At 46.6% G+C, this 23,421-nt stretch overlaps 3 protein-coding genes across 3 annotated transcripts; 1 reads left to right on the top strand and 2 right to left on the bottom strand.

Annotated features, from left to right (window-relative positions):
• Window positions 1–6,958: 6,958 nt before the first annotated feature.
• LEUTX (leucine twenty homeobox) lies at window positions 6,959–11,767 on the bottom strand. The gene is made up of 3 exons (XM_045077254.1): window positions 11,761–11,767; window positions 8,044–8,195; window positions 6,959–7,366 (listed from the first exon to the last, which is right to left on the bottom strand). The coding sequence occupies exons 1-3, from the start codon at window positions 11,765–11,767 to the stop codon at window positions 6,959–6,961; spliced, it is 567 nt and encodes a 188-aa protein (XP_044933189.1).
• An 8,847-nt stretch (window positions 11,768–20,614) lies between these two features.
• LOC101691864 (ferritin light chain-like) lies at window positions 20,615–21,814 on the bottom strand. Its single transcript, XM_045076808.1, has one exon. It carries the CDS (start codon window positions 21,564–21,566, stop codon window positions 20,769–20,771), a length of 798 nt encoding a protein of 265 aa, XP_044932743.1. The 5' UTR covers window positions 21,567–21,814; the 3' UTR covers window positions 20,615–20,768.
• A 48-nt stretch (window positions 21,815–21,862) lies between these two features.
• On the top strand, window positions 21,863–23,093 carry EID2 (EP300 interacting inhibitor of differentiation 2). Its single transcript, XM_045076809.1, has one exon. The coding sequence runs from the start codon at window positions 21,970–21,972 to the stop codon at window positions 22,549–22,551; it is 582 nt and encodes a 193-aa protein (XP_044932744.1). The 5' UTR covers window positions 21,863–21,969; the 3' UTR covers window positions 22,552–23,093.
• Window positions 23,094–23,421: the final 328 nt, after the last annotated feature.

Raw genomic sequence — 23,421 nt, 5'->3', positions numbered from 1 at the left:
CTTGATTTTCCCACCTGTAAAATTGCACCCCTCCTATCTGTAACGCTGTCATGTGGACCAGTGAGTTGCTAGAGGAAAATCACTCCGAAGCGTGCCTGGCACCCGGTCCAGGCTCGTCAAAGTGAGATCAGGGGTTCTCAGGCTTGGTGGCGCCGGAGAATCACCTTGAAGGGCTTGTTGAAACACCACTTGCTGGGCCTACCCCTCCGCCCAGAGTTTCTGACTCTCACTAAGGAGAGCATGGGAATTTGTGCTGTGAACGAGTTCTCAGGTCCTGCTGGTGCTGGTGGTCTAGGGGATCCTACTCTGAGAACCGCTAAGCTAGAGGTCACTGTTCCTCAGCTCCAGCTCCCTTTCTGCTGGGTCTGCATCACCTCAGGTGCTCTGGAATCGCTCTTTCCGCTGACTCAGGCCCCTGTCTCCTCCCGTCCCTCCCCTCTGGCACCAGTTTTGAGAGCTGGATCTCTGTGCTGGTAATCGGAGCTCTGAGCCCAGCTTTCCGCTGAGAGTAGCCCCAGCCTCCACCTGTTCAGGGCACCTGATGGATGGCTCCTTCCACCACAACTGTTCCTTTTTGGGCAGCCTTCAGAACTGTCTCCAGCTTTCTTATATAAGCAGACACCTTTCCTCCCAGCCCCAGAGGGCGCCATGTCACTCCTGCCACTCCAGCCCCCATTGCCACCACTCTCTCTCCCCCGACCCCCATCGGAGGCATGTCTTCACTTTGCTGACACAAAGGGCTTTAAAGGCAGGGTCAGACAGCTGAAACTAATGTAACATCAAGTGTCAGACTCATATTTTTTTTTTTTTAAGATTTTATTTACTTGGGGCACCTGGGTGGCTCAGTGGGTTAAAGCCTCTGCCTTCAGCTCGGGTCATGATCCCTGGGTCCTGGGATCGAGCCCCGCATTGGGCTCTCTGCTAGGCAGAAAGCCTGCTTCCCTTCCTCTCTCTCTGCCTCTCTCTGCCTACTTGTGATCTCTTTCTCAAATAAATAAAATCTTTAAAAAAAAAAAAAAGATTTTATTTACTTATTTAGCAGAGAGAGGACAAGTAGGCAGAGCCTCAGGCAGAGGGTGAGGAAGATACGGGCTCTCCACTGAGCAGAGAGCCCGATGTGGTACTTGATCCCAGGATCCTGGGATCATGACCTGAGCCGAAGGCAGACACTTAACCCACTGAGCCACCCAGGCGCCCTCGACTCAAATTTTAAAAATTAAAAATAAAGACAGGGCCAATTCAGCCCCCTCCAACAAACTCCTCTGTAACTTGGCCTTCTAGGTGGAGTGCGAAGGTTAGTGTGGCTGGAGCTGAGAGCAAAGGGGAAGATGGCAGGAGATTAGGTCAGAGAGAGAGAGCAGAGGACAGATACGTGCACAAGGCTTTATGTCATGAGAAGAGCTGGGGCTCCAGCCGAATAGTGGTAAGATTTTTAAATCATTTTTTAAGTTGTGAAATATCATAAATCTTTGCCTAAATCTTTATACACACAACTTTGCACATTTATACGTATTATACGTATTTTGAAAATTATACAGTGAGCACACATGTGGCCACTACACAGGTGAGAAGTGGAACATGGCCAGTCAAAATCAGCCCTAACATCTGTGGATCCTGGACGAAAAGTATAAATGGAGGCTCCCTACCTGCCGCTCACGCCCTTCTCTTCCCGTTTCTGTCTACACCCCGAACCTTTGAGGGGTCGGTCATCTGTGCGTTGACCCTAACACCCTCATCTCCGTGTGACAGCTTGGCCCATCTCCCAAATCACCACTTGCCCACCCCTTGGAATGCAGAGGTGTGCACACCAGCATGACCTGGCCTGGCTGTAGGATTCAAGGTGGGCCGGGAGAGAGGTGCACACAGGGGCTGGAGGCAGGTTCCAGAACTCCTGGGTAAGGGATTCTAAAAAGCAGGCAACCTTCCAAAGTAGCTATTGTAAATATGTTCAAATAACCAAGAGGAATCATGGTTTTAAAAGTAAAAGGAATGGGACACCTGGGTGGTTCAGTTGGTTGGACGACTGCTTTCAGCTCAGGTCATGATCCCGGAGTCCCGGGATCAAGTCCTGCATCGGGCTCCCACCTCCACGGGGAGTCTGCTTCTCCTTCTGACCTTCTCCTAGCTCACGCTCTCTCTTACTGCCTCTCTCCCAAATAAATAAATAAAATCTTTTAAAAAAAAAAGGAAAAAAGAAAAACCATATTAAAAGTAAAAGGAAGGGGCGCCTGGGTGGCTCGGTGGGTTGATGCCTCTGCCTTTGGCTCAGGTCATGATCCCAGGGTCTTGGGATCAAGCCCCACATCAGCTCTTTGCTCAGCAGGGAGCCTGCTTCCTCCTCTCTCTCTCTCTGCCTGCCTCTCTGCCTACTTGTGATCTCCGTCTGTCAAATAAATAAATAAAATCTTAAAAAATAAAATAAAATAAAAGTAAAAGGAAGGTATGATGATAATGATTCACCAAATTGAAAAAAAATTAATTCCAAATGGAAATCTGGAGCTGAAAAATGTAATAACGGAAATGAAAAACTCAGTAGAGGGGCTCACCAGTAAATCTGAGCTGACAGAAGAAAGAATTAGCAAATTGGAAGATAGTGATTATGCAGTCTGAAGAATGGAGAGAAAAAAAGAGTGGAGAAAAATGAACAGAGCCCCAGAGAAATGCAGGACACCATTAAGCCAAACAATACACACGTAATGGGAGTACCAGGAAGAGAGGAGTGTAAGGAGCAGAAAAATTATTCTAAGAATTATTCTAAAAAAATATAGTCTAATAATACACACATATACCCATGTACATTTATATAGAGTATTGTTGGACCTATAACATGTAGAATTGTGATTTCCAATTACAGCCCCAAAGGTTAATGTCATGAAAACTAAAAGAAGAAGAAGGAGAAAGTATGTATAACAAAAGCTACAAGGGGCATCTGGGTGGCTCAGTGGGTTTAAGCCTCTGCCTTCAGCTCAGGTCATGATCCCAGGGTCCTGGGATCCAGCCTCACATCGGGCTCTCTGCTCAGCGGGGAGCCTGCTTCCTCCTCTCTCTCTTCCTGCCTCTCTGCCTTCTTGTGATCTCCGTCTGTCAAATAAATAAATAAATAAATAAAATCTTTTAAAAAAAAAAAAAGGCTGCAAATACATACTTGCTCTCCTCTCAGCTTCTTTAAAAGACGTAACATCATAGGAGCGCCTGGGTGGCTCAGTGGGGTAAGCCTCTGCCTTCAGCTCAGGTCATGATCTCAGGGTGGTGACATCCAGCCCCACGTGGGGTTCTTTGCTCAGCAGGGAGCCTGCTTCCCCCTTTCTCTCTGCCTACTTGTGATCTCTCTCTGTCAAATAAATAAAATCTCTTTTTAAAAGACGTAACATCATATAAAGTAATAATTATAACAATGGGGGTGCCTGGGTGGCTCAGTCAGTTAAGTGCCTGCCTTCAGCTCAGGTTATGATCCCAGGGTCCTGGGTTCGAGCCCTGCCTCGGTCTCCCTAACCCTGCTTGTGCTCTCTCTCTCAAATAAATAAATAAAAATCTTTTTAAAATAATAATTATCATAATGTATTCTGGGTAACACTGATAGATGTGACATGTATAGCAATAATACAACACAGGGGGAAGGTAACTAAGCTATATGGGAATGGCGCTTTTGTATCTCATTGGAGTAAAGTTTGTATGAATCTACGGCTCATCCTGATTACTTAAGATGTATAGGGTACATCCTAAGCAACCACTAAGGTAATAGCTCATGTCTATTTCTATTTCTGGAGAGCAGCCAAGATGCCCTCAATGACAGAATTTGATCTGATTTCTAGAGATCTTGAAAGGTGAAAAAACAGAGTAGCTCAGAATTCATAAAATCATGTAGAAACCTTTGATTGAGCCCTTGCCGTGCAGCTGGTGAACATCACTGCAATGGTTCTCAGATGAGGAAATGTTTCAGGATCTCTGCGTCTCAGCCTCCCTCATTCTGACCCTCAGTCTCCCCCCGGTCTCTACGTTTCCCTCTGTGTCTGGGTCACCTTCCCCATGATCCCCCTCCCCAGCTTCTCTCCACCTCCTTCTTTCTCCCTCTCCCTCATCTCTAATCTGTGCAGCTCTCCCTGTTTTGCTGGTTGCCCTCAAGATCGTTCAGGGTTCTGACTCTCCTCACTGTTCTCGCTCTTTCTCGTCCAAGCTGTAAGGAATGGCCAGTTTGTGCTCCAGCTTCCTGCCCCTCCAGCTGGAGGGGCTGAGGGAGGAGGCACTTGAACGGTGGGCCTCTCCCATTAATTCGCACATTTCTCTGCCTTCTGAGATGATTCCATATGATTTCATCTTTAACCTGGAAATGAGCCAGAAATCTCTGGCACATTTTGCCTTGTTGAGATATTTCTGTATTTCTAAGGACATCCCTACCATTTCTTGTGAATCACTGTCTTAAAACATTGCTGAGTTCAATTGGTTAATTTTTTTTTAATTTCGTTCTGTTTTATGAGTGACATTTGCCTAGTGTTTTGGTTTTCTTTTTAATCCTCTTTTTCTAGGTTTGTTGCAGGAATTGTGCCAAGCATTCAAAAGATTTTGGGAATGTCCTTTCTTTTTCTATGTTCTGGACTTCCTCCCACAACCTAGGAGTTCTTTGTTTGATTATATGGCAGAATTGGCTCTAAACCATCTAATGCCATTCTTAAGACTATAGCTTTTTTACTTCCTTTGTTACTTCTTTGATTCTTGGTGTATTCAGATTTTCCAATTTTTCACGTGCCAATTATTGTCAGGACTACTTCCATGGAGAAACCCCATTTTCATTGTATTTGTTTGTTTACTTTTTTTTTTTTTTTAATAAAATAGCCTCTGCCCAATTGATGCCCCAAGGATCCAGCCCTCGATCCTGATTGGACATCAAGGATAAGAGGTGGGTCTTAAACCCAGAGTGACACTGCTGGAGACACCGCAGGAAACTTGGATAGAAAGTCCTCAGGCAAAGCGGGTCCCGGTGGCTGCACACACGTCCACTCGTGTTGAGCGACCAGTTCGTGGACCCGGGGAGCAGCGGCTGCCTGTAGGGGAGGAGTACTGCCCACCCACAGAAGAGGGAATAGGGGACCGCACCATCACGGGCACCGTCTTGCAGGTTATGTGCGAATGCCGCCCCCTAGTGCTCAAATGTGGGCGGTGACCCTGGAGTTAGGCAAAATAAGGGGACCGACAGGGAGGCGCCCTGGTCTTGCTACACCCATTGTCCCAAGCTCTCAGGACATTGTTTGGTGCCCTTCGGGGTCACACTACCCAGTCAGAGTCCCACCATCGGGACCTCTGGTTTATTCACCCCTTTCTTTTCTTTTCTTTTCTTTTCTTTTCTTTATTCACCCCATTTCTTAATAACCATCTAGCCAACAAGGGTGCGGATGTTCATGTGTGGGCCAGGGCCTGTGTGGATGGGGTGGAAATGTCAGCTCCCAGGCACATTGGCTTGCAAGCTCCACGGGAGCTTGCCAGGTATGATTTGAAACTGGCTACCGTACAGAAAGGGCAAGGAGAGACAAAAGAAAGAGGCAGACTACCCCAGCTTGGTGCGTGGAAGGTTTAATAAACGAGGGAATTTACATTAGGATTGGGGAAAGGCAAGTGGAATGCCCGGTCCAGGGACAATAGAGGGGCCAAGGGGCCTCTGAATGCAGGTGTCCAGTGCATGGGTCGAACAGCCGTCCCCTCCTTTCTATGCCCTCCTATGCCTTCCTCCAACAGGAGCTCAGTTTAGTGGCATGGACTCTAGGCACCTTCCTCAGCTGGGATTAGCGTGGGCGAACATTGGGTGTTTGACCCCACTTGGGTCCTCATGGTGAAAGCTGTTGGAATCTTCTCCTTTTTTTCTCAAGTGGAGTAGGGGGAGGGGTGTATCTCCGCCAAGGGGATCCCCCTTGGCAGCAAATTGTAGGACTAGGGGTTGAAGTGACACACGTAGAATGCTTTCTGTGCTTTTCTACAGAGGCCTTGGGCTCGTACTCCGGAACTCTTCTCTGAGCTATTTTCACCCATAAGTACCTTGTTAAATCATTGTTTTTCTGGAGATACAAGTGCTGGGACCTCCTAACCCATCATCTTGCTGATGTCAAGACAACTTTTTAATTTTTCTTATTTTTTTATTTTAAAAGATTTTATTTATTTGACAGAGAAAGAGAGGGAGAGATCACAAGTAGGCAGAGAGGAGGGTGGGGGTGGGGAGGAAGCAGGCTCCCCACTGAGCAGAGAGCCAGATGCAGGGCTCTATCCCAGGACCCTGAGATCAAGACCTGAGCCAAAGGCAGAGGCTTAACACACTGAGACACCCAGGTGCTTTTTTACTACTTTTTTGCTACTGCAACCTTTTTACAGAGAGAAGATGGTCCCTCGGGTACCGGTGCTCAGTCCACATGGTATTGACTTTTGTTGGGGGTGCTTTCATGGAGCTAACTCCGCTGGGACAGGCAAACACCCAAGGAAAACTAGCTGGTTTCTGCTACCATTCTACAGGCACCTATGACTGTCATTGATACTGAATTTGGTTGAAAGGATACTACTCACAGGACAGAACAATGATGAAAGGTAGAGCAATTTATTTTTTTTAAGATATATCTTTTTTTTTTAGATTTTATTTGAGAGAGAAAGAGAGCATGAACAGGAGGAGAGGGAGAGGCAAACTCCCCACTGAGCAGGGAGCCCAAGGTGGGGCTCGATCCCAGGACCCTGCAATCATGGCCTGAGCTGAAGGCAGCCACTTAACCAACTGAGCCCCCCCAGGAGCCCCAGGTAGAGAGATTTCTTTCTCCTTACAGAACCAGATGGACTGCTGGGCTCTGATCCATTTAAACTTAAACTAACCCATTAAACACGTTTGGAAATGTCGCTCGGTTGGTCAAGATTTGGATCACGGAACACCTGTTCCAGCACACACCTGTTTTTCAATAAACAGATAAATGGACATGTCAGCCATACCACTTCACCTGGGCCATGTGGGGGAGAGGTACTGATCCAAACTGTGGGGACCATCATCCCCAGGTAGGGCATAGAGCTGTGTAAACTGATCGATGTCATAGGGACTGGAGGCCCAGGGAGGATCAGAGTCCCCCAGACATAGATCTTGGAGATCTGCAGGCTGTGAATCCCAAAATGAATTCCATCTGGAGGAACCAGGTTGCTCGTTCTTGGAGGACTGAGGCAGTTCATGGTCAGGGGTGTCTGAAATGCCGGGTCTTTTGTGATGATGAGTGTTTGCTGAAGTTACAGGTGAGGAGGGCTCCTCCTCCTCTTTGCCCGGAGTGGTCGGGTTTGGTGCCTGTCGTGATGAATTTGATCCATTTGATTGCTGCTCTTTCTTCCTTTTGACGCGCTGGTTCTTGAACCAAGTCTGGGGAGAGAGGAGGGGAGAAGGTTAATAAAGTGGGGTGGGTCCAACAGGGAACCCGCACGTTCCCGGGGACTGGGCTCTTTTGGCATGAGAAGGCTAGTCTCTCATCTCTTCAGTTATGTGAACAAGGGACGTTCCGTCTGTCCCCCGCGGTCCTGAGTTCCAGATGGCAAAGGGAGCGTGAGATCGTGCTTGCAGTGGGTGGGATAGGACAGAGCACTGAAACGCCAGATCGGGAGGGGATAAGGCAAGGTGCTTCTGTCTTATAAATGTTCTGCATTTTTCGAGAGAATTCTGAAGATTGAGACTATGAGAAGCCGCAAGACATCTAGAGGACTGTGAACGTCCTGATTAAGGAGAACCTAGAAATGAACAGGAACAGACCCCGAGGGGATGATCTGAGATCCATCCCCAAAAGGTCCCCTGTAGCATTGTGGTTCTGGAGTCAGAAAGGTCTGGATTCAAATTCCAGCTCTTGTGTTTATAACCCTTGGAGGAGTCTCTGTGAACCTTAGTGTTCCTCAGTGAAATAGGTGGTAGGAAGAAAAAAAATACAGAACATCTGTCCTGACATGTACCAGTTGTTCCATAAACAGGAATTACATGATGTGCGAGTTACAAGTGCGTGTGACACTCTGGGTTAGGTGTGCTAGCTAGAGACGTCTGCAGGGACGTACCTTTATTACAGACTCATCGAGATGAGTAATGGAGATGAGCTCCTCCGTGGTTGTCCAGTCTGGGTACATGGTCTCTTCAAACACACGCTTCAGGGCCTGGAGCTGCTCCACAGTGAATTGTGTGCGGCCCCGGCGAGCATACCTTGGATTTTCTGCAAAAAGGATAGACAAAAGCTTTCATTTAAACACACACACACACACACATACTCCAAGGTAAACTCCTGACCTGAGCCTGAGCTGAGAGCTTGGTCTAAAAAGTTGACTCACACTTCACCATCTTGCTGGGGCTGCCCTGTGTCCCTGAAATTGAGTGTCCCCTACTAGAAAATGGTTTAAGCCTGATTTAAGGGCAAGTAACTGTCCCCTTGTTCTAGAGGAATATGCTAGAAACTCATAGCCTAGAAAAATTTTGAACCAGACGAGTGGGAGAAAAGATAGCTGTCCTTGTTGGGATAACACAGGGACATGACATCGACCTGGGATTCATTGGCGTTCATACGATTCAGAGAGTGTTTGAGTGTCCGAGACCATGAAATCAGCAATAGGCTCTGGGCCACTGCTGTCTACACTGGTCGGTGCGTGAGATCCTGAAGCTGTTGATTCGGCCGTTTATTAACGAGGCCAGTTAGGGAAGTAGGCGTGAAGCTTAGTGACCTGAGAAAGAATGTTGATTACTCTGTTTATGAGCTCTGTCACTCTTTCCCTCTTTTCTCTATCAGTGAAACGGTCCCATATAATTCACTCACTTTGGGGAAGACACGGAGTATCCAGAAAGCAAGTCTGCTAATTACCGGCTTGACGCATCATAGGTACAAATTGGGAGGGTTTTTTTTTTTTTTTTTTACTGGTGTTTAAAATGTTAACGTAAAACCATGTCATCTAGCAATATTTGGTCCATTCTCCATGGAAGATTCTATATATGTGGGAGGCACACAAAGGCATACATACAAAAAAGTCAGCATTCCACTAACCACCCCACTGTGAAGACAAGAAAGAGGTCAGTCAGGGATTTCTCGCAGCTTCTCAGAGTGTCTTTGAACACAAAGGGAGGGGGGGGCTTAGAAGACCTTGGAGGAAGACACAGAGACAGAAAAGATAAGCAGGAGAAAGAGGAGGAACCACAAATGAACGAACAGAAACATTTTTCTTAAGAAAAGGAATAGAAGTTGGGGCATCTGGGTGGCTCAGTCGGTTAAGCATCTGCCTTCCGCTCAGGTCGTGATCCCGGGGTCCTGGGATTGAGCCCCACATCCAGCTCCCTGCTCCTCCCTCTCCCTCTGCTGTTTACCCTGCTTGTGCTCTCTCTCTATCAAATAAATAAAATCTTTTTTAAAATAATAAAATAAAAACTAAAGTCTTAAAGGGGTGCCTGGGTACCCCAGTCATTTGAGCACCCAACTCTTGGTTTCAGCTCAGGTCATGATCTCAGGGTCGTGAGATCAAGCCCTGTGTCAGAGCCATGCTTAGTGTGGAGTCTGCTTGGGATTCTTTCTGTCTCTCCTTCTGCCACTCCCCACTTACGTGGCTGTGTGCTCTCTCTCTCAAATGAATAAGTAAAATCTTAAAAAAAAAAAAAAAAAGAGGGGTGCCTGGGTGGCTCAGTTTGTTAAGCTACTGCCTTCAGCTCAGGTCGTGATCCCGGAGTCCGGGGATTGAGTCCCACTTATGGCTCCCTGCTCAGCAGAGAGTCTGCTTCTCCCTCTGACCCTCCCTCTTCTCATGCTCCTATCTCTCTCTCTCTCTCTCTCAAATAAATAAATAAAATCATTTTTTTTTAAAAGAAAGAAATACACTTCTCAACTAGGCTTTCTTTTTTTTTAAGATTTTATCTTTTTGACAGACAGAGATCTCAAGTAGTCAGAGAGGCAGGCAGAGAGAGAGGAGGAAGCAGGTTCCCTGCTGAGCAGAGAGCCCAGTGTGGGACTTGATCCCAGGGCCCCGGGACCATGACCTGAGTCGAAGGCAGAGGCTTTAACCCACTGAGCCACCCTGGTGCCCCTCAACTAGGCTTTCAAAATAAATAACAAAAGGAAAATATAAATATCATAACATCAATATTTAAAATATTTGGACAATAGAAGTCTTAAGTAAATTGAAAAATACAGACCACAGATGAGAGAACTTATTTTCAGCAAATAAGAGAAATTATCAGTTTCTAAATACAACAAAAATGTTCTCCTGAGGGGCACCTGGGTGGCTCAGCGGTTAAGCCTCTGCCTTCGGCTTGGGTCATAATCTCAGGGTCCTGGGATCAAGCCCCGCATTGGCCTCTCTGCTCAGCAGGGAGCCTGCTTCCCCCCCCCCTGCCTGCCTCTCTGCCTACTTGTGATCTCTCTCTGTCAAATAAATAAATAAAATCTTAAAAAAAAAAAAAGTTCTCCTGAGCTTCAAGAAAAAAAATCCTAGAAAATAAAAAACAGTAAGTGGAGAATTCACACAAGAGAAAAGCAGAATGGACTTTAAAATTGAACAGGGAGGGGCGCCTGGGTGACTCATTCGGTTGAACATCTGACTCTTTTATTTTTTTTAAAGATTTTATTTATTTGACACAGAGAGAGACAAGGAGAGAGGGAACACAAGCAGGGGAGGGAGGTGGTGGGAGAGGGAAAAAGCAGGCTTCCCGCGCCCCTGAACATCTGATTCTTGATTTCTGCTCTTCTGCTCAGGTCATGAGCTCAGGGTTGGTCATAGAATTAAGCCCTGAGTTAGCCTCCCACTTAGTGTGGAGCCTGCTTAGGATTCTCTCTCTCCTTCTCTCTCTGTCCCTCCCAGTGCACTCTCTTGTGCGTGCTCTCTCTCTCAAAAAAAGAAAAATAGCGCAAGGAGTCTCAGTTTCACTAGGTAATAAAAAAATGGGAAATGGATCAAATATTAAGTACTATTTTATACCGTTAAAAACAAGACAATGGGCCCAAAATGGAGTGGCTCATGCTAATCCCCATATCACCATACTGACACTTAGTTTCTGTTCTCCCAAGGATGGAATCTTAAAACCAGTCAGGAATTACTTGATCACCACTAGTCAGGGAACCACCTGGTAGACCCCTGCCAGCCCCCGCAGGAAACCAACTTTGCAATAACCAATCGGCTTGTTTGTCTAGTCTCACTTCCTCTTTCCCTGCTCCTTTTTACCCAGAAAAGTCTTCCTTTAGTACAACTCCCCAGAGGTCCTTTCTGTTGGCTAGATTGGATGTTGCCTGATTCACAAATCGTCGAATACAGCCAGCGCGATCTTAACAATGTACTCAGTTGAATTTCCTCACTGAACACACACCAAATGGCTGACATCTGAAAGTCAGACAGTAGCAAGTATTAAAAAGAACTTGGAGGGGCACCTGGGTGGCTCAGTGGGTTAAAGCCTCTGCCTTTAGCTCAGGTCATGATCCCAGGGTCCTGGAATTGAGCCCCGCATCAGGCTCTCTGCTCAGCTGGAGAGCCTGCTTCCCTCCTCTCTCTCTGCCTACCCACTTGTGATCTCTGTCTGTCAAAGAAAGAAAGAAAGAAAGAAAGAACTTGGAAAAACAAAATCTCTCGGCTAATGGTGGAGTCCAGTTATAAAGCGTTTTCCAGTGCTCCCTGTTGGTACAACCCAGTGGTTTCCCAAACTGGCCACTTGGTGTTGGCAAGAGGCTACAACAAACCCTCACCCACTATCCTCTGCTTGTCCACAACCCTCTAGCACCTCACTACTATGCTTCGCCTTTGCCCCCAGCTTACCTGCCATATTATCCCCGTTGACTTCAGCTCTGTTTTCCGACCTCCTGAGTTTCGTCTGTGTATCTGCTGGGTTTAGGGAGCTCCTATTTAAGCAAGATTTTAATGTAATCAGGCCCCTGCCCAATCCCTCCCTCCACGTCACACCTTCCAGTAATCCATTCAGTACTTGTGCATTAAGAACTGATTCTGTGCCTGATGCTGTGCTGATTTCTGGATAAAGCAGAGATCCCAGACAATCTCTGAGCTTCAACAGTGAAGGGAAACAGACAGAAGTCAAGAAAACAGAAAATGGATAAAATGTCCAGAAATTCCACTCAGGGCAAAAGAGGAAGCACATGGGGTGCTGGGAGAAAGAGTAGGTTGGTAAGATGAAGGAATCCAGAAGCCAAATGATGGACTCTGTGCATGGGTAGCTCCCGGGGAGACCTTCAGAGCAGGGAGAGAGGGGACAGGGAGCATGGAAAAGCCCCTCATCGTACCCCCTACCAGGCTGTTGTTCTCAGAAGAGGCAGCAGCAGACAAGGGTGAAGTTCTTAGCAAAGCCTAAATCATAGACGTCCTTGTAAATTCTGTTAAGGAGTTTGCATTTGGGACCATTGAAGTCTCAAAGAGAGTTCTGAGCAAATGCCAATTGCTTTTTTTTTTTTTTTTTTTTTAGATTTTATTTATTTATTTGACAGACAGAGATCACAAGTAGGCAGAGAGGCAGACAGAGAGAAAGGAGGATGTGTTAGGACCAATTTAATGTTAAAACCTGTTTACTATTAGGGCCTGCTTAGCCAGAGTGACTCCATATTGCCTCGGTAGCCATATTGTTGTTTACATCCACGGACTTCATTCCAGAAATAAACGCCCCAGTAGTTCCTGATATTGGTTCCAGGTATCAATTCCGGGAGTAAACACCTTAACAATAGCAGCCACGTACCTCGGGTCTGCGGTTATGCCCTATAAAACCAGCCTGTGAACTGGGGACGGGGGTCGCTCTCTTCAGAGATGGCCCTGGCAGGTCAGTCTAGCTTCTAATGCTTGGCATAGAATAAAGCTTTGCATAACTTTCACTTTGTCTCAGTCTCGTTCCTTTGATAACGGACCCCAACATTCTGGGGGCTCATCCGGGACCAAATGACGAGAAATGAGCCAGCATCAGATTTCTGGGAAAAGCCTATGGAGGTAAGATATAGAGATTTTATTTTGCGAGATCTGGTCTGTCTATCTGTCTGGTTGTGGAGCTCCAGGGTATAGCCCACTGGGGAGAAGCTGGAAGCAGCTTTGCTCCCCAGGGCTGGTGTGGATGTGGGGACGCCCCGTCCCTCCACTGGGAGATTGCCAGGGGGTATGGGCCCCCCTAGGCGGTCAGGGGATGGAGAGAATCCCCACCAATGGGTGTTTGCAGGGGACCGAGAAAATCCTCACTGGCCACTGGATCTGTGGTTGTCTTTGTCTTGTCTTTTCATTGTCTATTATGTTGTTTGTTGTGTTTGAAGGAATGGGGTAAGCAGGGAGTAAAGGGACTCTGACTTTTACTCATTTATTGTGTTAATGGCTATAGCTGGAGCCAACTGTGGTTAATATAACTCAAGACAGAGACTTTAAGGAATATTCTCAAGCAGTGCTGAAACTCCCTTTGTTTCAGGGAAATTCCCTGTCTTCTCTGGCCCGACATGGACTGCCTAACCCCTCCCCGCTTGCTGGTGGGAAAGCATGGCGTCTGCTCCTCTGCTGAAGCTGATGAGCTCTAAAACTGGAAACCCTTTCTCTGCCTTCTGGCAGCACTTTGTTCTTCTGTCTCCCCCTTCTGTTTCTGCACCAACTTGGGTGCGGCCTGCATAACTGGCCTCTAGACCATCCTCAGTGCTTCCTGCACTATGGCTCCTTCTCTCTTCACTGTCAAGGAGCAAGAAGAGCAGCCCCTGGACCTAACATACCCCCACTCCAGATCTTCCCACCTGGGTCTCCAGTAAACATTAAAAGTGGAGTGGGTCAAGGTGGAATGTAAATCAGTATTTGAACTAAGTTAAGTTTGTTGGTTTAATTAAGATAGACATGTCTTGGCACGCCTGGGTGGCTCAGTTGGTTAAGCGGCTGCCTTCAGCTCAGGTCATGATCCCAGCGTCCTGGGATCAAGTCCTGCATCGTGGTCCTTGCTCAACGGGGAGCCTGCTTCTCCCTCTGCCTCTGCCTGCCATTCTGCCTGTGCTCACTCACGCGTGCTCTCTCTCTCTCTCTCTCTCTCTCTGACAAATAAAATCTTAAAAAAAAAAAAAGATAGATATGTCTTTAAAGTTACAGCAATAAATGTGAAACTTCAATTAAAGTTTACTGAAGGTCAAATAAGCTCATGTTATTTATTAAAATCTGTTAGCAAAAAATAACTGAACTGATGGTTAATTGTCTGTCTCAAAGTTTTAATGGGTAATTGTTAAAATAGCTTTCAAAGTCTTTGGTAACCTGAAAGTTTAAAGTTTTGGTTGGATGACAAATGGAATTAAATTATGAACATCAAATGGGATAAAATGCTAAAGCATTGAGTACTTGATGTAGGTTTGTGCTTTTGGTTTCTTACCACAAAGAAACTAAGAATATTTAAGTCTATTGGTAAATATGTTTTGTGCTTAACTGATTCATAAATCTGCCATCTAAAAAATTCTGTTATAGGGATGCCTGGGTGGCTCAGTTGCCTGGGTGGCAGCCATGACTGCCTTCGGCTCAGATCATGATCCCAGTATCCTGGGATTGAGTCCCATATCGGGCTCCTTGCTGTGCAGGGAGCCTGCTTTTCCCTCTGCCTCTGCCTGCCGCTCTGCCTGCCTGTACTCTCTCTAATTCTCTGACAAATAAATCAATTTTTAAAAATTTTGTTATAACAGATCACAATTGGTTAATATTTAGCCATCACTAGAGACTGAAGTATTTATAGAATAGAAAATTCTGCTAATTATAACTAAGACTGATGAAATAAAGGAAGCAATTCTGTATGTAAAAAAGTAGGAGATATGCAAGAAAGGTATAAGGAATGAAATACATTTTGTTGAAGGTAATAGAAGGTAATTTTGTCCTAAATGAGATGGTTGTTTAGAAGAAAATGGCTTGGGACAAAACCTGGATGCAAAAAAAAGTTGTAAAAGATTTGTGAAGGAAAATATTCAGAAAAGAAATTTTAAGTATGGTCAGGACGGACTAAGATTAAAATGAAATTTTTTTAAAGATTTTATTTATTTATTTAACAGACAGAGATCACAAGTAGGCAGAGAGGCAGGCAGAGAGAGAGAGAGGAGGAAGCAGGCTCCCTGCCAAGCAGAGATCCCAAAGTGGAGATAGATCCCAGGACCCTGAGATCATGACCTGAGCCAAAGGCAGAGGCTTTAACCCATTGAGCCACCCAGGTGTCCCTAAAATAAATTTTAAAATGTAGCACGTCAAAGTGGCAAAAACACATGAAATGACTCCATGTATTCTGGACAACCAAAAGAAAAACGCCGTAAGGTTTTGATTAAAAGTTGTTGTTTTTTTTTTTAAGATTTTATTTATTTACTTGACAGAGAGAGAGAGAGCACAAGCAGGCAGAATAACAGGTAGAGGGAGAGGGAGAAGCAGACTCCCTGCTGAGCAGAGAGCCCAATTCAGGGCTTGATCCCAGGAACCTGGGATCATGACCTGAGCTGAAGGCAGAGGCTTTAACTCACTGAGCCACCCAGGCACCCTTTTATTAAAAGTTTTAATGCTGTCTGAAAAACCAGAGGGAAGGCAGTTGACTGACAGTAAGACTAAGTCATAGAAGGATTGGGGAAAGTGACTTTTCTTTGCCTTGGTTTATAGGTTTGAAAGGAAACAATGAAATATGTTGAAAATTTGACCATATTAGATCAGTTTTCCCTTCACAAGAAGGGAAAAAAGACTAATAAATCTATTCCTGTAAAATGTTTCTGTTCAAATGAGACATAGTATTTAAGGAAGGAAGACTAAAGCCCTGTGTCATGGCAAATCTATATTGGTGATCCATTCAAGTAAATGTTGACTATTATGTAAACTAAAAAGACACTGGTATAAAAAAATCTTTCTCTCTGTTCAAAAAAACAAAGTTTTCTTAGATTAATTGATCTGCTGTTAAGAAGAAAATGTAAATGGTTTTCTCTTTGCCTGCCCAGAGAAACCAGTTTCTATGTTTTGTTTTATCAGATCTTAAACATCCATAATCCTATTTAGGCATGTGCTTTAAAACTTATATTTTAGCAATTGTCAACAAGATTTAAATTGTAAATGAGATCTCTTTGACTAATAAGGCTTTTCCTTGGTATGCTAAATTACTCAGGAAGTACTGCTAAACCAATGATAAACCTTGGGTTACATTTGGATAAATGCTATAACTATTATAGAGAGTCTATGCATTTCCTAAAGTTTTAACCTTTTGATAAGGTCATCACTTGATATTGTAATTATTGAAATATTATGTGTCACAGAAGTAACCTGATTTTTTTGCCAGTTAAATTATAAACTCTCATCTCATCAGTTCTTTAACCATATCTATTCTGAGCTTTTGTCACTTATAATTGTTTTAATTCTCTTGTAAAATAAGTTTTACCTTAAAGGAGATTCATATAAAGGACTTTCAGGACAAATACAGGTATTTGATATGTTTAAAATCCTAAAATTGAAATGGATAAAAATTTCCAGAACTAAGTAAAAGCTGCATTCAGACTAAACCAGAATTAATAACATGGGACTAAATAAACTAGAATATTATAATGTTATATCTGTTAATTTAAACATTGCTGGTTCTCTAATGTCTGCATTTGTGAGTTCAGTCTCACAGGCATTGGCTAAGGCCATGGACAATAATTGAAAACTACACTGTGCCTACTGGCCCCAGAACTCCGGACAAGTAGAGAGAATAAACCGGACTCTTAAAGAGACCTTGACAAAGTCAATTCTGGAAACTGGCGGTGGATGGGTAGATCTTCTTCCCTTCACCCTCCTTAGGGCGCGATGTACACCCTACTTAAACAAGTTCACCCTATTTGAAATAGCAAGAGGTTGCCCTAGCGGAAATGACTGATCAGTCTATACTCCAGTCACTGCAAGCGCTACAGTCTGTCTTATGAATAGAACTACATCCTTACCAACCCAGAAACTTGGTTTGGATACGCTGCCACCAAGTAAAAAACTTGGAGCCTTGCTGGAAGAGACCATTCACTGTCATCCTGACCACACCCACGGCAGTAAAAGTAAAAGGCGTCAGGGCCTGGATTCACATGTGTCACATCAAACGAGCCAAAAGCAAGGACACCCTCCAGAAATGGGAGCCACTGCCAGTGGACCCCACCAACTGTGGACTAAAACTAATACTCAAAAAGGTTTTATAACTTGGTCACTTTTTTTTTTTTGTTTTGACAGAGAGAGATCACAGGTAGGCAGAGAGACTGGCAGAGAGAGAGTGAGAGGGAAGCAGGCTCCCTGCCGAGCAGAGAGCCCAATTCGGGACTCGATCCCAGGACCCTGAGATCATGACCTGAGCCGAAGGCAGCGGCTTAACCCACTGAGCCACCCAGGCGCCCCTAACTTGGTCACTTTTAACCCTCTTCCTACTCAGCAGCAGCCAGGGGACACCTCACAGGCCTAAAACAGCCCAGTGGAAAATCAAAAAGACAGCCGATAGAACAACATTCAAGGGGACACCGTGGCTCAGTTGGTTAAGCAGCTGCCTTTGGCTCAGGTCATGATCCCAGTGTCCCACATCTGGCTCCTTGCTCAGCAGGAAGCCTGCTTCAAAAAAATTCAAGGTTAAATGCAGAATAGAAGAGTGCTTGACATATTATTCCTTAAAAAGTGGGGAGGATTTCTGCGTAGCCCTGGGAGAGGAATGCTGCTTCTGGGTATTAACGCCCTAATGTCGTTTGTACAAGAAAAGGAATTGGGGCAATAAAAATGTTAGTCCTACAAACTCAATATAACCCCTTACAACAGGAAGACATAAAACTGGCTGAAAAGTCAAGGAATTGACTAATCTCCAAATAAAAAGGGGGAATATTAGGGCCAATTTGATTTTAAGACCTGTTTAACTATTAGGGCCTGCTTAGCCAGAGCGACTCCATATTGCCTAGGTAGCCATATTGTTGTTTACCTCCACAGACTTCATTCCGGGAATAAATGCCCCAGTAGTTCCTGGTATAAGTTCCAGGTATCGATTCCAGGAGTAAATGCCTTAACAATAGAAGCCACATACCTAGGGTCTGCGGTTATGCCCTATAAAACCTGCTTGTGAGATTGGGAAGGGTTCACTCTCATCAGAGGTGGCCCTGGCCAGTCAGTCTGACTTCTAATGCTTGGCAGAGAATAAAGCTTTGCAAAACTTTCACTTTGTTTCAGTCTTGTTCCCTTGATAACGGACCCCAACAGAAGCAGGCTCCCTGCTGAGCAGAGAGCCTGATGCAGGACTCAATCCCAGGACCCTGAGATCATGACCTGAGCCAAAGGCAAAGGCTTAACCCACGGAGCCACCCAGGCACCCCAGGATCTTTTGTTTTTTAAAGATTTTGTTTATTTGGGGTGCCTGGGTGGCTTAGTGGGTTAAAGCCTCTGCCTTCAGCTCAGGTCATGATCCCCAGGATCCTGGGATCGAGCCCTGCATCGAGCTCTCTGCTCTGTGGGGATCCTGCCTCCTCCCTCTCTCTCTGCCTGCCTCTGCCTACTTGAGATCTCTCTCTGCCAAATAAATAAATAAAATATATTTTTTAAAATAGATTGTTTATTTCTTTGACAGAGTGTGTGAGCACAAGCTGGGGGAGTGGAAGAGGGTGAAGGAGAAGCAGGGAGCCCAATGTGGGGCTCAATCCCAGGACTCCAGAATCACAACCTGAATGAGCCAAAGGCAGATACTTAACCCACTGAGCCACCCAGGTGTCTCGATGAAAGATCTTTTATAGCCAGTGGTTCTTAAACTTTAGTGTGCATGAGAACCACCCGGAGGGCTTGTAAAACACAACTGGGTTCCACCTCCAGACTTTAATTCAGTAGGTATGCGCTGGGATCCATAAACAGACGTCTTAAGAAGTTCTCAAGTGTACTGATGCTGTTGGTCTGGGGACCACTTTGAGAACCACTGTTCCTAGCAATCCCAGGGTCACCTTTTCATAGAGACTAAGACCTCTTGGGGACTTCTTGGATGAACTATGAAGTTTTAGGCCAGCTCTATATCTATTATAATTGTTACCAACATTAAGTTTTAATAATAGTTTAGTTTTAAAGAGCCTTTTAAATTTAGGACACAGTGAGGTGCCTGGGTGGCTCAGTCGGCCAAGCGTCCAACTCTTGATTTTGGCTCAGGTCATGATCTCAGGGTTGTGAGTTGAGCCCCACATGGGGCTCCTTGCTCAGTGGGGATCCTGCTTCTCACTCTCCCTCTGCCCCTCCCCACCTGCTTGTGCTGTCTCTGACAAATCAATAAAATCTTTAAGAAAAAAACTGCTATAAAGGGGAGCCTGGGTGGCTCAATGGGTTAAGCCTCTGCCTTCAGCTAGGGTCATGGTCTCAGGGTCCTGGGATCGAGCCCCACATCAGGCTCTTTGCTCAGCAGGGAGCCTGCTTCCTCCTCTCTCTCTGCCTGCCTCTCTGCCTACTTGTGATCTCTGTCAAATAAATAAATAAAATCTTTAAAGAAAATGAACTATTTATAACCAATGAAACAATGGAAAACATGGTGGAATCTCATAAAAATAATGTTGTGTGAAAGAAACCAGACACAAGGGCGCCTGGATGGCTCAGTGGGTTAAGCCGCTGCCTTTGGCTCAGGTCATGATCTCAGGGTCCTGGGATCGAGTCCCACATGGGGCTCTCTGCTCAGCAGGGAGCCTGCTTCCCTCTCTCTCTGCCTCTCCGTCTACTTGTGGTTTCTCTCTGTCGAATAAATAAATAAAATCTTTTAAAAAAGAAAAGAAACCAGACACGAGTATATAAAATTAAAAAAAATAATAAGCGAAACTAAAATACAGGAATGCACCCCTGGGTAGTAAAACAAAAAGCAAAACAAGGAAGCAATCACTGTAAATACCCGGATAGTAGTTACCTCTGGATAGGAAGGACAGGACAGTGAAGCAGGGGGAAGGGTTCAGGAATGTTAGAAATCGATTTCCAGGGGCACCTGGGTGGCTCAGTGGGTTAAGCCTCTGCCTTTGGCTCAGGTCATGGTCTCAGGGTCCTGGGATAAGAGCCCCCCATCTGGCTCTCTGCTCAGCAGGGAGCCTGCTTCCCCCTCCCTCTCTGCCTGCCTCTCTGCCTACCTGTGATCTCTGTCTGTTGACTAAATAAACGAAATCTTTTAAAAAATTGAAAGAAAAAAATCAATTTCCAGTGGTGGTTACGTGGATGTTGGCTTTCTGATCAATCAACCCGCCGTATATTTTCTATACTTTTCTATGTTATACTGCACAGATACGATTTAGAAAAAAAAAAATGGCCAAGAGTGGCCAAAGAAATGTTAAAGACAAGAAGGGAGTATGATTAGAAAGCTTTAGTAGGGGCGCCTGGGTGGCTCAGTGGGTTAAGCCGCTGCCTTCGGCTCAGGTCATGATCTCAGGGTCCTGGGATCGAGTCCCGCATCGGGCTCTCTGCTCAGCGGGGAGCCTGCTTCCTTCTCTCTCTCTCTCTGCCTGCCTCTCGGTGTACTTGTAATTTCTGTCAAATAAATAAATAAAATCTTAAAAAAAAAAAAAAAGAAAGCTTTAGTAGTTCAGAGGATTGTTGTGAGGAAGATAAACAAATGAATAAACGGAAAGTAATAAAAAACACCCTCTCCCTCCTCCCGCCAAAAACCCCACGAATCTAGACTATTTTGGTATACAATACAGGCGGCTTTTTTTTCTTTCTTTCTCCCCTGCAAAATGCTTTATTGTTTCCATTTGGTCTACAGCTTGGGGGAGGACCTCTCCCAGGTGGTTAAAAAGCTGCCTGGCTGCTGGCTGCTCCGACAAACCCAGACAGAAGCCCCGGGACTAAAGGGATGTTAGAGGGGCCCCTCAAAGGTCGCTGGGCTCCAGAGGCTGACAGTCACGCTTGAGGGTGAGCCTTTCGAAGAGATACTCGCCCAGCCCGACCTGGGTGCAGGACACCCTGCGGAGGTTTGTCAGGTGGTCGCCCATCTTCTTGATGATTTTCACCTCCTCGCCCAGGAAGTGGCTCTCCAGGAAGTTACAGAGATGGGTGTCCGCACGGGAGGAAGCCAGGGCGTGCAGATCCAAAAGGGCCTCGTTCAGGTTCTTCTCCAGGACCACAGCGGTTTCCATGGCGTCCAGGGCTTTCCCCCACTTGTCGTGGGACGGCTTCTGCACGTCCTGGAAGAGGGAGCTGCCGCTGCGCTGTTCTTGCAACATCAAGAGCTTCTGGGCGCCTTCGAGCTTCTTCTGGGCCAACTCTTGGAAGAAGTGGCCCAAGCCCTCCAGAGCCACATCGCTGCAGTCGAAGTAGAAGCCCAGGGAGAGGTAGGTGTTGGAGGCCCGCAGATGCATGTTGACTAGGCAGTTGACGGAGGCCTCCACCTCGGTGGAGTAATTCTGGCGAACCTGACAGCTCATGGTTGGTTGGCAACAGGGAGCTGAGCTCAAAAACCGGTGTTGGTTGGCCCCGGAGGCAGAGGGTAGCTGAGGAGATGGTTCCGAGGGTTGAGGCTGTACAGAGGGTTGAGGCTGCACCAGCGGCTGGAGAGCGACCGGAGTCTGGAATAAAGGGTGGCCCTGGGTCTGTTCACAAATTCTGTTGAAACACTGGACAGATCCAGGGGCCCGCCGGACGCACTGTTGGTGGGGCATTATAATCATGGGAGAAGAAGCTTTGAGTGAAGCATCTTGGATGGGATCTTGGGAAAGCCAACAAGAAGCAGTCTTGTAGGACTTTCCTTGTAAACGTTAAACTGGTCCAAATGGAATACATGGCTCCGCCCTCAGACGTTCGGTTACACCCCCCACCCCCCACGGCAGTTTCAGCTGTGATGGCACATCCGACCGCTAGGTGGCGTCTGGCGGAGAGCGGGTGCCCGGGCACGACGCGTGCGCAGTGCGCCTGGGTTGAGCCGTAGGCCCTGCGCTCGCGCACACGGGATCGCGCCCTGCGTTTCCTGGCGCGCACGCGCTGGCGCATGCGCACTCAGCTGCACGCCGGTAGTCGCGCTCTCCCTTTACCGCAATATTTCTGGGAGCGGCTGAGCTGCCCCCGCGGTCCGAGATGTCCGAACTGCCCGCCGACAGCAGTATCCGGCAGACGGACGCGGCGAATGGCCACCGCGACGTCCGGCAGGCGGAGGTAGGCGGCGGGAGGCGGGAGCCGGCCCCGGCGCGGCCTACGGAGCCCCGAGAAGGTCCGGTGGCGGCGGCGGCGGCGGCGGCGGCGGCCGGGGAAGCCCGCGAGGCGGCGGTCGCCCGCGAGCTGGCGGGGCCGGCGGAGGAAGAGGGCGCGCAGGCCAGACTCCGGTCCCGGCCCGCGAACGGTCCGGGCCTCGCTGCGCTGCCGTACCTCCGCCTGCGTCACCCGCTTAGTGTTTTAGGAATTAATTACCAGCAGTTCCTCCGCCACTATCTGGAACACTACCCGATCGCCCCGGGCAGGATCCAGGAGCTGGAAGAACGCCGCAGGAGGTTTGTGGAAGCCTGCAGAGCCCGGGAAGCCGCGTTCGATGCCGAGTATCAGCGGAATCCCCAGAGGATGGATTTTGACATTTTGACGTTTACTATAGCTCTCACCGCGTCTGAGGTTATCAATCCTCTGATAGAAGAACTCGGTTGTGATAAGTTTATCAGTAGGGAGTAGTCTGGCGACGGACCTGCGTGCAGGGGAGTGAGACTTGGCGCCGGCCGTGTCGCGGCCTTGTAAGAAGTCCGTGTATAGGAGATAAGGCCCATGCCTCGTCGGGGTGGGGAAAGGGAGGTTTATCAGGAAAAAGCATCAGGAAGGAGAGAGAAAAGATTCAAAGCCTCGTGACTTCTGTGACGTTGGGTTTGCGACTGATAACATTCTTGACCCTGCTTGGTGGAAATGTCTTTGAAAAACTGCTTCCCCAACATGAAGGAGAGGTTTCCTGCAATTGAGACTCGGTGTGAAATATTGGCCATAATAGAGCCGGTGATGAGGAGAGAAATGGTCAGATACTCATGGTAGCAAGAAGGAGTCACAGCTGAGTTACCCTGTAGACAGACTGGAAGCCCCCGGAAGAGAACTTGAAATTGTCAGAATTTGCGCTCTCCTCGCGTCAGGTTTTAGTCTAAGGTGATTTTGTGTTTTCTGAGGCATTTCAAGTGGCGAACAATGTAACTGTTGTATATATTACGTGATAAATTACGTGTTCGAGAGTTTCTGAAGTTTCTGGATTTTTTTCTTTCATTTTTAATTTTTACTTAAGGTGGGGTTTTGTTTTGTTTTATTTTTTGGCAAATGTATGCACACATCCCCAAAAGTAAAATACATGCTGAAAAGCCTTCCCTCCCTGTCCCCTCCATCCAGTACCACAACCCACATCTGTAGGTGCCTCTTCTGTCTTTGCAGTGTCCTTAGGTATACACAAGCAAATGCGAATTTGGGTATTTGGCTGGGGAGGGGTGTCTGTTTTTTTGTTTTTCATTTCTTCACAAAAGTTGGTGTATTTACTGATTTATAAGTTACTTTTCTAGTAAGAAGGTATCT

This window comes from Mustela putorius, unplaced genomic scaffold, assembly GCF_011764305.1.
Source record: "Mustela putorius furo isolate JIRA1106 unplaced genomic scaffold, ASM1176430v1.1 tig00000196_pilon_pilon_pilon, whole genome shotgun sequence".
In the NCBI taxonomy this organism is placed as follows: Eukaryota; Metazoa; Chordata; class Mammalia; order Carnivora; family Mustelidae; genus Mustela; species Mustela putorius.
Note: the sequence above shows the minus strand (reverse complement) of the source record. Positions and strands in the feature narration are given on the sequence as shown.